The sequence below is a fragment of the Dermacentor andersoni genome, chromosome 11, assembly GCF_023375885.2.
Source record: "Dermacentor andersoni chromosome 11, qqDerAnde1_hic_scaffold, whole genome shotgun sequence".
Lineage (NCBI taxonomy): Eukaryota > Metazoa > Arthropoda > Arachnida > Ixodida > Ixodidae > Dermacentor > Dermacentor andersoni.
In genome coordinates, this window is record NC_092824.1 from 68,220,262 (window position 1) to 68,234,561 (window position 14,300).

The 14,300-nt window shown below is 44.1% G+C and overlaps 1 protein-coding gene across 1 annotated transcript in view; it reads right to left on the reverse strand.

Moving 5' to 3' along the window:
• The window catches only part of LOC129381637 (uncharacterized), a 65,738-nt gene extending 55,238 nt beyond the window's left edge, over positions 1–10,500 (reverse strand). Inside the window, exons 1-3 of the mRNA XM_072285201.1 lie at positions 10,473–10,500; positions 4,971–5,012; positions 1,087–1,137 (exon numbers count right to left, since the gene is read on the reverse strand). Coding sequence (XP_072141302.1) covers positions 1,087–1,119 — 33 coding nt within the window. The 5' untranslated portion in view covers positions 1,120–1,137; positions 4,971–5,012; positions 10,473–10,500. The remainder of the gene's footprint in view (positions 1–1,086; positions 1,138–4,970; positions 5,013–10,472) is intronic.
• Between the last annotated feature and the right edge of the window lie 3,800 nt (positions 10,501–14,300).

The following is a 14,300-nucleotide window of genomic DNA, read 5'->3' on the forward strand; positions in this document are numbered from 1 at the left end:
TGCTGTTGCTGCTGTTGTTACTGTTGTTCATGAGTGACACGTACGTGTCAAGCCGCTAAAAAACCTGTGATCTGGCTTTTATAAATGTAGTATTTCATTCTCAGTTATGTTCTCGTGGCAGCACCTTGAGACCATTTTTTCTTGTGTGCGTGCTCATTAATACAAATAACACATTATAGATCCAGCAGGTAGTGAAGCGAAGGAAATGTTTCATTGCCTGATGGTTTTACACGGGCGTGATTGACACAAATCGAACCCCTCTGTTTCCTTTCTTCACGTTCTGATTAGGGATACACACTTCGGCGTCAAACAACATGCAAACTCGTGAAGGAATCCGTGAAAGTTCAAAATTTTAAGAGTGTCGCGTTAGGTTGCATGCTGCTATTGAATATATAGAAAATCGTTCAGAAGGTTCGCTTGTTGGGCACGTTTCTCACATGCCTACAAATGGAGAAATCAGCGAGCTTGCCGCAAAAGGCCACCTGAGAATAAACCTGAGCAAATTGCGCAGGAAAGATGCTGGCAATCTCGCCAGCGTCGTTTTATATTTTGTCACCGGTGGTTCTTTGTTTGCTCAGCTCGCTGGCTGCTCCGTTCCGAGGATATTGCTTCTTGTAATTTTTGTAGTTAAGGCAATTCTTTGAGCGCTACCGATGGGGGCGTTTATGTCACGCCCTTTTCGGCTCTTCAAGACGATCGAGCTGCCAAGTGAACGTGGTCAGTTCGCTTGGCCAGTGCCACTCCTACTCAAAAAAAAAATGCCTCTGTTAATTCCTGAATAGTGGCGCAACCACAAAGAGCAACAAAACTAATAACCGCCAAATGTGCCGGGAAATGTATATTTTTTTTTATGATCACCTCTAAACATTGCATCACTAGTTCAAGATTAATAGAGAGGTCGAACAATTCAATCTGACTGAAATTTCAACTCACGTTGGCATGACAAGTTTCTTTTTTCAAATATTTTTCTCCAAGAACGTATCTTGAGACCAAGCAACCAGTTTTATGTCGGATGTTTGTAATCATGCTCAGCGTGGCAATGTGCGGAAGGAATAAAGGCAAAAGTGTAGAACTGCCGCTTCTTACCCAGACAGATACCCCTGGAGTCGGTGAGGCCATGTCTGCCGTAGGGTTTGTCTAAGAGGTGGAAGAAATCGTGCGAGAACGTGTTTGTGTATGCGTGTATATGTGACATTATTAAAAAACACTTTTCCAGCGCTTAGTAAAAATCAAAGACGGGGAAAAAGCAGAAGGATAGAATGCAACAGTTCGCGTTCTTCCTGTCCTGTCGTTTTCTATCATTCTTGCTTTCTTTCGTCTTTTCCACTAAGTGCTGGATATTTGTTTTCTTTAGTTTACGTGGTTGTGGTAATAAATACCTGACTCTGTCTGATTAATGAGGTGAAATAAAGGGATTCAAAGTACGTCATATATACTTCATTGGCTTTATGCAACGACAACTTCTGCTTAAACCCAGTGAGGTTACAAGCATGGGCACGAAAACGGTTACAAACATTTCTCCTATCTTTTGCTTCTTTCTTTTTTGTTTGTGAGCAGGTCTATATTTGAGTATATGGCGAGTTTTGTAGGAAGTGTATAATAGGCGACCATGTTTGAAATTCGTTTCTTTGCCTTATCATCGCCCCCTTAGGCGACGGCCAGGCAAACTTCCAAATCTTGCCTATTTCTACTTTCTTCAGCTGTCGTGGTTTCCGAAAGTGGCATTGCATTGTTTGAAGTTGTACGCTTCTGAAACTTGCTTTTACTATGCGTCTGGTGCGCCGTCGAAATGCTGCACTCAGACCGTTATATGTACTCTCTCTGATGTAACTCTTGTAGTGTACTCTCTCTGATGTAACTCTTGTAGACGTGTTTCCTGGATTTGATGTGTTGGTACGTTCATGCCAGGGAAATTATCGGGGCGTTTTATCCCAAATGTCCTTCTCGCACTTCTCCCGAATACTGCAGTCTAGCAGAGATTTAAGAAAAGTATTCGGGAAGGTTAGACAAATTGTCAGTAGCTTTGTGAGGTGCAGTCGCCAAGTTTGTTCGAGGGTAACGTGACCTAATCTACGATTGCCTATTTTAAAGCAACCTCAGTACACCATAGGAAACAGATTCGGGATAACAGCTGTAAAAGCAACATTACCGAAGTTTACATGTGTAAATGCGTCCACGTGGTTCACTCACTGCCTGTTTGTTGAAAGGGAGAAATGTGACTATTCGACATATAATTTAAAAAAAAGGAGGGGGAACGAAAAACAGTAGTCAGAGATAACGGTCACAGAATTACAACAACAAAAAAGTTTTTGCTAGCTTCACCATTAAATCAGGACATACCCACGCGTCATCGGGTACAGGACACCTCCATTGATACATCGTTGTTATGTTCTCATTTTTTTCTGGATCCCAGGTACTTAGTATTTTGTAGCTTTATTGCTGCCAGCATATTGCTGGACACCATCGGCCATTCGCTTGCGCAGAATGGCGATCCAGAATAATACATCTATCCACAGAATCCTCTACACAGCTTACGCGTCCGTATATGTTGTATTCCTTGAACATTTCGTTTCAAACGAGAACAGTTAAGCTACAACACGCTAGTCCAGGTGACGTTTGCTTCTCATGGAGTTTGACAGCAGGGTCCACTCTGTCGTCATTTTCAAGTGGAAGAGCACTTCACCAGTTTTTGAGGGTGCAGAAAAGCGATGCGTCGGTGCCGAGGTAGTTTGTTCTTTATTTCCTTTCTTGCCCGTTTCTTTCAGTTTATCATCACATTGGTGTTCTTATCTAAAATAAGCATACGCATAACGTAAATAGCACATGTAGCCGGCGATCTTCACGGCGTTCACTTCGTTCACCAGTCTATTCCGGTGGGTATATTACATGTGTCACACGAACCAGTAGATCTTCGTCAAATGAACGAAAGAAATTGAAACACAAGAACACAGCTTCGGAATCTCTAGTTTGAGAAATGAACCACAGTGCATTACTATGTTCCCACGTCATGCGATCTAACTGTATGTAGTGCGTCTAAGTCTCAATTTTTTCTCGTTTCTTCCTCTATAGTGGCGCTTCTTCGCATAGATACATCAAGTACTCAAGCGCATCGTCTTGCCATACTTATGCTATCTAGCCCTTTGAAATACGTCATCGCAGGAAACGCGCATCAAAATCAACTTGGCCTAGATAATGGGGTGCAACAGTTACTGTACTGCGCCAGAGACGCACGGATAGTAATTGCGCGAACAGAAGCGACAGCGGCGCCATCTGTTCTGTGAACAGCAAATCTACAAGTACGAAGTCCTCATATCACACGATGCTTTAACCTACCGCGCGAAACTTGACATCGAGCTCGTCCTTCGCACATGCTTGATACGAAGGTTCATAAATTTTCGTTTTTTTTTTAACTACGGTTCTTCAAAGGGCGCATCGTCACTTTGAAAAACTGTAAATTGGTGGCGCCGCTATTGCCGTCATATGCATGACGTTTCGTTTACTCGCGGTGAAGCCCACGGAGGAGAAAATTTGGCGAAGTTTCATGAGTAATAGGCACGATAATAAAAGGAAGTGAAGGAATGATTTTCTTTGATTGAACATTTCCAGCCAAGAAAACTTGGCTGGAAAGTGGAGTTGAACCAGACTTTAGGAACTGAAAGTAGCGGAGCTAAGATGGACAAAAACTTATTTTTCGACATACGATAGACTCGTTTACCATCCGCGATAGCATTCCTTGTCACGTATTGAAGGAAAATTTTAACTGTAATGCAGCAGTAAACATTTCATTCCGTTCGATAGTTCTCGTGGGTATTAGGGCCCAGAAGTTAACCGGCTAGTACGCTTTAGTCCATCGTAAAAGTCAACATAGCGGCTAAAAGCTCCTGTTTATATGTTGAAGCTGTTTGCTGAAAAAAGGGACAATGAGGCATATTCAGCCGCTGTCGGAACGTGGAATGCCAGTGAGCTTTCGTGGGGTTGTGCTCCATCGTAATACGTCTTCCGCAGAAAACTACAGTGTTGGGCTTCTCGGTGCACAGCTGTCACCGTTTGTCGCCCGAAATGGTGTCACTTCGAGAAAGCAAAGATTGTAGCAGAGACCGCCCCCACATCGCTCTTTCTCTCCGCCTATTTATTTCTTCCAGTGACCTTGGCGCCCCAAATATTGATGGTAATTCACTTCCTTTCAGGATTTATTTATTTAGTTGGTTATTTAACTGCCAGTTCCATAGAGAGTATTTGCAAACGAGGGTTGTATTTATGCTAAACATCCGTTCGCGAAAGATCCTACGCATTATTACCAAGCTGTGTGCATAATAAACCACTTCCGTTGCATTTTTTCGTACTCTCACGGAGAATAGTCCCTCCGCCAACGCTATGTCGCCGTTATTGCGACTGGTTCGCTCATCGAGTTAAAATATTGCAATCCGGAAGACATTGGTTGACATTGTTGAGTTGTTCTGCAAAAATAGTCAATCCTTCAACAAGTTGTTCAACATTTCTTGCTTAGAAAGCCGTAGTTGGGATCTGTATGTACCCATATGAAATCGCATTGTGCCGTACAGTAGATACTCTCCCAGCATTGGAGGACGTTGTGTGTACTGCGGTAGTCCAAAGAAAACTTTCTCTTCTTTCTTTTTAATATTGTGGCTGGTAAGAATAAGGTGGTATGAACGCGGAGTCCAGGCTCAAAGCGCACCAACGTCATGGTGGGGTGTGACGAGCAGTCGACGTCTTTGAGGAGTCGCCACCAAGTTGTGTTCGTGTGCTTGCTAAATGGCGCGTCCGCTTCTTTTTATATTGAAGGCACGGCGATGAGCTGGAGTTGAAGCGCTTTAAAAAGAAACCGCGCTCGGTTCTTCTTAGACCACGATGATCCAGGCGAAGAGTCTTCTCTGTGCCGCTTCCTGGGGTTGGGACTCAGCCCACTTACCTGTGTCACCCTGCAAAAACAAAACGTGCTCCCCACTTACCGAAGGCGTCCCCGATTGTTGGCCTGGCGTGGTTGCTCCGCTCTGAAAATGTTAAAGGCAAAAATACATTTAGGAAACACGTTGGCTTTGTACAAAAACTAGAGAACACAGGAAAGATAAAGACGATTGAGTTTAATAATGACACCCTCAACTGCGAGTTCTAGCAAATTCTTGTCATTCCCACGGAATGACGTGTGTTGCTCTACTACCTATCGCTGCATTGTTCCCAACGCCGGGAGAAGAAAAAGCATGTTCTGCGCAGTTGACGTACGCGTAAAGGTTTTTGTTAGAGCGTTATTCTTTTTAACTGCCTTTTATTTTAATTTTAGTTTTTGGTTAGGTTCCAGCTCGCGCACTGTATCTGTTGCATGATTTGCGCTAAACCCCCTCATTGCTAGACATATAGACACATTTGGTGTATGGTGTACCCGTGTACAATGTTCCTTAGGCTATTTCGTTTCACGAAGCCATTAGGATTATATCTACCAACTCATCACTATTATTCAGATCAGATTCATTCGCTTATTCTTTTGCGCCAACATATTCTTTACTTTTCGTGCATTAGACTCTTCTTTATATATTTTTTTTGCACTATAATGCACAATGACTAGCAATGTTCTCGTTCAGAAAAGCAAAGTATGGGCTTGCAGTGCACGTGAGGTGTTTATCATGCAAGAGCTGTCATTCAGTAAATCCTATTGCACTCCACACAGTGCTGCGAAGACTCTCGGTACAGAAAAGAAATTGTAGGTATCGCAGATCGGATGTGCAGTTATCGTGCGCGGCAATGGCACACACACACACACAGTGCATGGTGACAAAACGTGGCAATGAACCATGCTTATATGCAGTGTACTAAAACAAGCAATAGACTACGAACAGTAACTATTGTCATTACAGCACGACTAGTTACTGTTACGAATAGTTACTGTTCCTTGCTTGTGAAAATCCTAATTAGTCGAAACTCGCCCTCACAGGGACAAATGCTTTCTTTACTGCGAGAAGTTCAACTTTTATTTCAATTTACTCGGCATCATGTCACATTGTGCCATGAGCGCAGACATTGTTTCTAGCGCTGTCTAATCAACGAGAACCTATGTGTCAGGGTTCATTCAGTTCCGCAATATTACCAGAAATAAAACTTGTTACAAGTTTTTAAACGTAAGCTTTGTAAAAACCCATCGCCGTGAAATTTTATAGCGCCTGCTATCTTTAAGATATCTGAGGATCTCCCCTTGACTTCCTGTAGGAAAAACAATCCTATAACCACACATATTTAATCCACAACATTACTTTAACAGAATACGTGACCACTGCGATACAACCATTTGTAGATTACACTTTTATTAGCGTTATATTCCTGTGGGAGATAAGCTTAATGTCTTCCTCAAGCGCGCTGTCTTGTCCTAATTGGGAATGATCTCCGTCAGAACAGAAAGACTTTAGCGTTTATTCTAAATTGTTTTCTTAAAAAACATGTGGCAGGCTGTACACCCTAGAAAACAGAGGCAGTTACGCTTGTCACGGAATATCATTTATTACCTCGAGTACCAAGGGAAGGTTTCTTCAAAGTGTATATTGGTGAGGTTGGGTGAGTGCCGTAAGTGCGAAGCACACAGTGTGGCGTAGTGGGTGATATAAACACAAGTGAGGAGTGGATACATGCGCAGCAAGGCGGAATACAAGAGTGAACCAAGGCGATGTCTTAAATAGATGAGGCATAGGTTCCGGGCCAGCGGCGTCCCTGCCTCTTTTCTACAATTTTAAATTTGCGCAAATCACAGCTCATTGGAAATGACCCGTTGCTCGATACTTCTATTTTCGTTGTTGACTTGTCTCGCTTGTACCTGCGCCTTTCCTCTGTGAACCGTGCATCTGCAGAATTCATTCAACCTTCAAAATATCGCACACTATTTGCAGGTTATTGTAAACACTGCAGATAATTTCAAATAATCGCTTTGGTGTAAGGACCCCTGCGTCAAGCGAAAGTGGGAGTGCTTTGGACTGAATTTGTGAGCTACTTTTCCGGTTCCGAACATGAGCCTCAATTCTCGATTGCCTGCTAACAAATTTAAACCATGCAATTGGAGTATTTACCGGCTTTCCTTTTATTCTGATAACAATTGTATGGACACTCCAGACGCATTTTCGCCGTCGACGTCGCCGTGATGTTCCATATAAAGACCAAGGGCAATAACACCGTCGTCGCCGCACGTCGTATGCTGTGTGTGCGAGTTAAAGCACGCGAGGAAAGTCGACAATCGCGGGTCAGTCTGGCACGCGCGAAGGAGGAAAGCGGAGAGCAAACACGCCTAAAGCCCCTTAAGCTTCGTAAAGTATCGACGCTTCACTCCTCCGCCTTCGCTCCTCCTCGTTTCTCCTCTCTTTCACGCTCCCTCATCGACCGTGGCGCCGCCTACACTGCTCGAGCGTAGCAGCGGCACCAACAAGCGCTCCTCGCCACTCCGTACACGCTTCTCGAGCATAAATGGCGCTGATTCAAGGCGCGAGGGCCCACGTGGTGCTATTAGGCCAATAGCGACGCGGCGTCGGCCTCGGCCAGAGCGCGCGAGGAGGAGGCGGCGTTCTTCAAAGCTTGGCACTACTTTACGAAGTTTAAGGGGTTTTAAACACGCCGTCTTCCGCCACGCGGTTGGCCGGGAGAGGGCGGGGGGAATGGGAAGGAGGGATGGAGGGAGAAGGCGGCGTTGTGCTCCGGCAGCAACTGCGCATTTCCCGACCGGGCGCAGGGGAACTGACAATCGCGGCTCAATCTCGCGTTCCACATATGGAGGAAAGTGGGGAGGCAGCGTTGGAGGGAGAGGGTGGTGGCTTGGACTCCGCCAACGAGTGCGTACTTTGCACGGACGCGCGCGCTCGCGCGCGCCCTAGCTTGAAACTGATCTGCAGGCGACTCATACTTTCGCGCTGTGCTCTCGCCGCTCTTGCGCTGAGCGATACTTCGCACGAAGGTCACTTCGCTCGCTACAGCTGCCGCGCTCGCTCACACCAGCGTTTTGACAACGAGAGTCCGCGCTCATCGAGTGGGATGTGTTGATGTTTGCTTGTGCGCGCTGGCACCACGCTTCTTCATTCAGTTAGTAAGAGAATTTTTCTAAGTCTATGCGGCCGATAAAACTACTATCCTTACTTCGTATAGTTGTCTACTAATCTGCTATCGCAATCTGCTATCGTAAGTTCTACACAGTTCTACACAATCGATGCTTCGCCTCTCGGACGAAACTTACCGGTATACTTGATTTAACTGTTGGTTTTTATAACTACTTGTTAACAGAAATTACAAAAGCATCGTGTAAACGCGCAAACGACAAAGGACAAAGAAGGAAACACACAGGGCAGGCGCTGTGTGTTTCCTCCTTTGTCCTTTATCGTTTGCGCGGTTACATGATGCATTCCAATATCGACCCCCAATTAGCCCGCCTCTCCCTGTTAAGTATGTTACACAAGCTTCGGGTCAAATTCAACCATAAAGAAATTGAATTTCACTAACACTAGTACATTAGTTCTACCATAAAGTTCTCGTAGTAGGTTCCAATTCAAGGAAATGTGCTGAAAATTATCGTGGCCTTACTGGCAATAATATTTAAAGGCTTAGTAGACGCCAGAGAAGGCGAAAAACTTCTCCTGACACTTTCTCGTCATTCTGTTTATGTTACATCTCTGTGCACAAAGTCCTGTCACTTCTATGCGCTCATTTCCCAGGCACCATAAGTTAAGATGCGCAACCTAAATAATTTGCACTCGTTGATGTCCCCCTGCCGATTAGAAAAATTAATTTTCTTGCTAAAGACGCAATGCTAGTCCAACTAATATGTGCTTTGACGAAAACTCGAACTTTCCACATAACGCCAGATCGCCGTCGCCTTGGTTCCGTCTTGAATCCTCGGTGTGAGGAATGTGTTCTCTGTGCAGGCACACCACTAGCCGAAACAATGGCTCACCGTTCCCGTGTATGCCACGTTCTCGCGTTCTTTTTCACTGGGGCTGTTGATTAAGGACGGCTGTGTGCAATGGAAGTGGGAGTGGGTTGGGTTGTAAGCTCTGTCCTTTTTTTCTTTCTCCTCATTTTTGAACACCGTTTACTGCCTCGCTTACTCACGACCCAATTCGAAATATGGAATTTCAATTTTTTTATGAATTAGCAATTTTATTTCACATGTATTACGTCGAGCCATGGATGTTGTATCTCATAACTGCTTGATTGTTGTTGAACATTCCTTCGCTGCGTCACTGGTTCCTGTGTCACGTGAGTTGCCTTCTAACTTTTTTTTTAGTTTCCTGCAGACGGTGAGGATCGCTCAACTCATGCACCATGAGATGGTAATTGCGTCTATTCAGTTAGTTAGCTATAGGTAATTATATATAGTTAGTTAGTTAGCTATAAGTAATTAGATATAGTTAGTTAGCTACAGCTAATTATATAGAGTTAGTTAGTTAGCTATATGTAATTAGATATAGTTAGTTAGTTAGTTAGTTAGTTAGTTAGTTAGTTAGTTAGTTAGTTAGTTAGTTAGTTAGTTAGTTAGTTAGTTAGTTAGTTAGTTAGTTAGTTAGTTAGTTAGTTAGTTAGTTAGTTAGTTAGTTAGTTCAATGCTGTCCAGGTGCGACGATAACGCAGAAAGTTGTCATCCATACGGGTGTTTCTACGAAGACTCTAATATTCAAAAGCAGCCATTTCGAAATGACAGTTCCTTCGGTGACATGCCGTCGGTGATGGCGACGACGGGGTGTCGCGCGACACGGGTCAATTAGTCGCTAATTGACGAAACTTTATTATTTACTTCTATACGCTTCATTCCAGCGGATTTGTCCAAATTGGGAAATTTGAAACGAGCTCTCTGTGCAAGCTGTATCAACTTTTGGATCCGTATAAATGCGATTACCCGCCGAACTGTGACGCGAGGAACTTCCGCAACCAGAGCGCGCGAAACCGAAACTAGGAAGCTGCAGAGAGCGCGAAGCCGCGTGCCCACTGCTTACGTCATGTGACGACACTCTGCTTACGTCGCCCAGCAGCGGACAACCTGTGTGCTGTGGCTCCGGGCTCCTCGCTGCCGCAGCCCGTTCCTGTTTTGTTTTTAGGTAGTTGATCCCCAGCTACAACGCGTATACTTGATGGATCATAGCGCCGCGATATAGCCGACCACCTACAGCCTGCTTCATAATCACATCCCTGTTTTGGCACGCAAGACCCCAGAATTTGAAATTTTTAACCATGGTAAACTTTTGAACTAAACGTAACAGCGCAAACAACTAAGACGAGCCACAAAAAGAAAGACGGACACACATTGGCGCTGGCCACAGACGAGCCACATTTTGTGGCTCGTCTTAGTTGTTTGCGCTGTTACGTTTAGTTCAGAAGTATGTACCAACTAGGCCCAAAAGAAGTGTTACTGAAATGGTAAACTTTGCTGCGCAGGAGTGCCTTTCTTCTTTTACGTTTAGGTGCGTAATAAGGCGAGTGTTTTGTAAATCACTCACCGTGGTAGACTTTGGTCCAGGTCCAGGTGTTTCCTGTTGAGAGATAGACAAAGTTGGGTTTTTAAAAAAAAGAAAGTCAACATTGTTTGTTTCAGCCTAACAAAGTGAGCGAACCCGTAGCATTTCACTATCCTTGTTTCTTTTTTGTAGGCTAGCAATAAGTGTTAAAATGAACTGATTTCTTAAATGCAGTGACAAAAATTCTATAGGAAAGTATACCGGGAGGATAATATGGCCTTCAACGACTTTGCATGCGATGTGCCCTTCCCTCCCCTCCTCCGCCTACAGCTCACCCCAAATAATAGTCTGACTTGCTTCAAGCGACGACAAACAACATTATCTTGGCTCTGTGCCGCTACGTCGCACTTGCACATGTTTAATTTTAGGCACAGGTTACGCGAGCGATAAGTTTAGTATAGCGCTGGCTATCTCGCACAAGCACTCCTGCGTCCTCCGCAGCTTTCGATTCAGCCAACATACCAGCTACAATCATTACTCGTTCGTTATTCACAAAACAATATATATATATATATATATATATATATATATATATATAGCCAACTATTCCTGCGAAAGGTCTGCGCGGCCTGCCCGGTGAGCACTTTTCCTGAAGATAATTGTTAACTACACCCGATTTTTAATGGCATCATATCATTTTAGTAAAATGTGCCTGCGGTGTGACAACGTCACACCGTACGTGCTGTAGTAGTATGTGCCCTCCCAGAATATCTTCTCTTTTTTTCATATACATCATTCGATTCAACGTTTGAATAACATTTTGACACAGTCACGTGGGGCTCTCGCACCGCGGGACGGTGCGCGCAAAGGCCGGCGCCATGAAAGACGATGAAGCGCGTAAGCTGCAAGCTCTTCTTCTGGCCCGTCATTAATGAGAAGCGTCTATTTTGCAAGATTCCGTCTTCAATCTACGTTACCCGAAATTCATTCTGCACCCGAAATTAGCTCCATGTATGTGACCTTTGTTATTTTAGTTCATATAGTTGCTGCATATTTCTCTGTACCGTTTCGTTCACTGATGATAGCAGTGTTCACATCTGCGTGTCTCACCGCAGTTTTTTTTTGTTCTTTATTCTTGTCTTTCTTGTGGGGCAGAGATGAAGTGGCTGCCCGAGCTGTTTCATGATTGACCTTTGTGTGCGTGTGTGTGTGTGTGTGTGTGTGTGTGTGTGTGTGTGTGTGTGTGTGTGTGTGTGTGTGTGTGTGTGTGTGTGTGTGTGTGTGTGTGTGTGTGTGTGTGTGTGTGTGTGCGCGTGTGTGTGTGCGCGCGTGTGTGTGTGCGAGTGTGTGTGTGCGCATGTGCGTGTGCGCGTGTGCGTGTGCGCGTGTGCGTGTGCGCGTGTGCGTGTGCGTGTGTGCGTGTGTGTGTGTGTGTGTGTGTGTGTGTGTGTGTGTGTGTGTGTGTGTGTGTGTGTGTGTGTGTGTGTGTGTGTGTGTTTATATTGCGGGAGAGTCCTTAGGTATGTCGCACGCGTTTACTTAGAAGCCATTATACCCCTTACATCTGCAGCAATTTGATACATTATGACATACTCGCTTGTCGTTAATTTCAAATTTTTATGTGATACCATGGCAACACGACTGGAGAAACTTATTCGCTGATTCCCCGCAGATGTGCATTTACCATGAAGTGTGTTGGGCGCGACGTTATTAAACCTTGACTAGGGCCACGTGCACTGTGCCTGTAGTAATCTACGATGATTTCCGTTTAAATAATGCATTCAGCAACGTTTAATTCGTATCCTGTACGATTGATTTCTGGGACGCTGTGGGAGTGGGTGTTACGCATGTATAATATTGGACCCCTAGTAATAAGGCGGAAATAATCATGATTACTTATTCTTGCATAAACTAACTAACAACCACTTCTCCTGTCTGCGGTTACTGTCAGCTGTAACGTTCTGCGTCCATCGCACAAACTTGCGCGACCCTAGCATTCTTCTGCGAGAATTCCTCTTGCACCTCTAACGCTGTAACACGTCTTGCAACACAACACAACATCTTGCGTCATGATCTTGATATATTCAGCTCTACTATTTGCTCGTTATCATACTTCTGTCTTTCTATAATTCAATTTTTGTTGCATTTTATACCCCTGTTTGTTGGTATTTCCTATTTTCTTTTTTTTTTCGGTTTCATATTCTTTGTGTAGCACAAGCGCACCAATACTAAGGCGTGAATAAGTTCTTGGGCACTTTCAGAAAATAAATAAATGAAATGAAATGAAATGAAAGGAGCTCGAAACTTCTTAGCTGATCCCTTTGGTGGAGTATCAGAAGCTATAGCAGAGGAATAAAACGCCACACTTACCGAGCCTGAAAGGGAAAAGAAAACAAGGAGTGTAAATGTAGCACGCTAGTAAGTGAACACAGTGAAGGTAATTGGCGCCATAAGATGCATTTAAGGTCAATAACATTGTTCACGAGGAGTTGTAAAGAGGGCAACTTTTGAAAAAATGCGGCACCAGCGAAAACAAAACTATAGTTTCTTATAGCACAGCTTCCCAGCGTGGAATGAAGTCAACACATGGCGCAACAGCCACACGTAAGCTGTACCACTGAACTACTGTTGACATGCCTGGTCTGCTAATAAAAGAATTACAATTTTTTCATGGCACCAGTTACTTTCAAACTGCTGCTTGTGAGTGTACGACTCCGTTCTTATCATTACAACGCGACGTCAGACATCGTACTCTGCAATTTCTGCAGCAGCGCGGTCACCGAAGCGCGTTTCACGCTGCATCAAGAAACAGGACGTTGTCGTCAGACTACTAGTTACGCGCACACCGAAGCATGCATCAGAGCATGGTGCGGAAGAGCTTGCTGCAGCTAGCTGGATAACATTAGAGCCTTTGTGATATGCTACTTTGTTCTTAGCACTTACGCGAAGCCATGCTAACACGTTTGCGACTTTACAATTTTATCGTTTCTTTTTTTCTGCACCGTTGGAAAAGTGCACGCTAGTTATTCGGACATCTTTATGTAAAGCTTTGGGATGGAGTTTAAGAGCTTCTAGTGTTTCTGCCGTGATAGCTTGTCTCTTTCTATTACAGTAATTTTGGCGACACTATGAAATTATCAACAGTTTATTTTAATGCTTGCAGGAAACGTTCACTTGAATATTAATGCAAGACCTTCTACGGAACGAAAATACGAGCGAGAGCACCGCTTTTATTCAAAAGGTGTGTGCTTCACGCTGCTAACTGTAGTTATGGAGGGGTTTAAGGGCTGACCGGAGTGTTCGTATGGTTTCTTTAGAGTCAGGGCGCGTGAGTACGCTTAAGGTTATGTAATATATTTGCGAGCAATAGTCTACACTCTAAAGGCAGATTTTTTGGTAGGTACTTAATATGCCGTCTAGATAGATTCCAGAGCTATTCCTTGAACATGCTTCAGGGTCTGGGAGAGGCTCACTTGAGATTATCCGCACTGGTTTAATATTTCGGTGTAATAATTTGGCTTCTACACGTGATGGTTAAACAAAGCGCGTACCCGTGAGGCTCTGCCTTAAATACAAGAACGCACACGTCTTTACTCAGAAGTGAAGAAAATTAAAGAAGCAAAGAAGCTGTTGTTCAGCCGGCAAGAAGCACCTTACTGCTTCCGCCTCAGTGTAGTTCAGCATGTTTGCTCAAAAGAATATCAAAGAATTTTTTTACATCAATCTAACTGCTCTTTAGGCTCAACATTGCGATTGTCGCCTGATACCTCCTCCGTGAAAAAAAAAATCCCTTTCCTCGGCCGGATTTTTGTAAACTGTAGCACCGTTGCCGAACGATAGATCTAACAGCAGGAAGCTTAGTCTATTTTA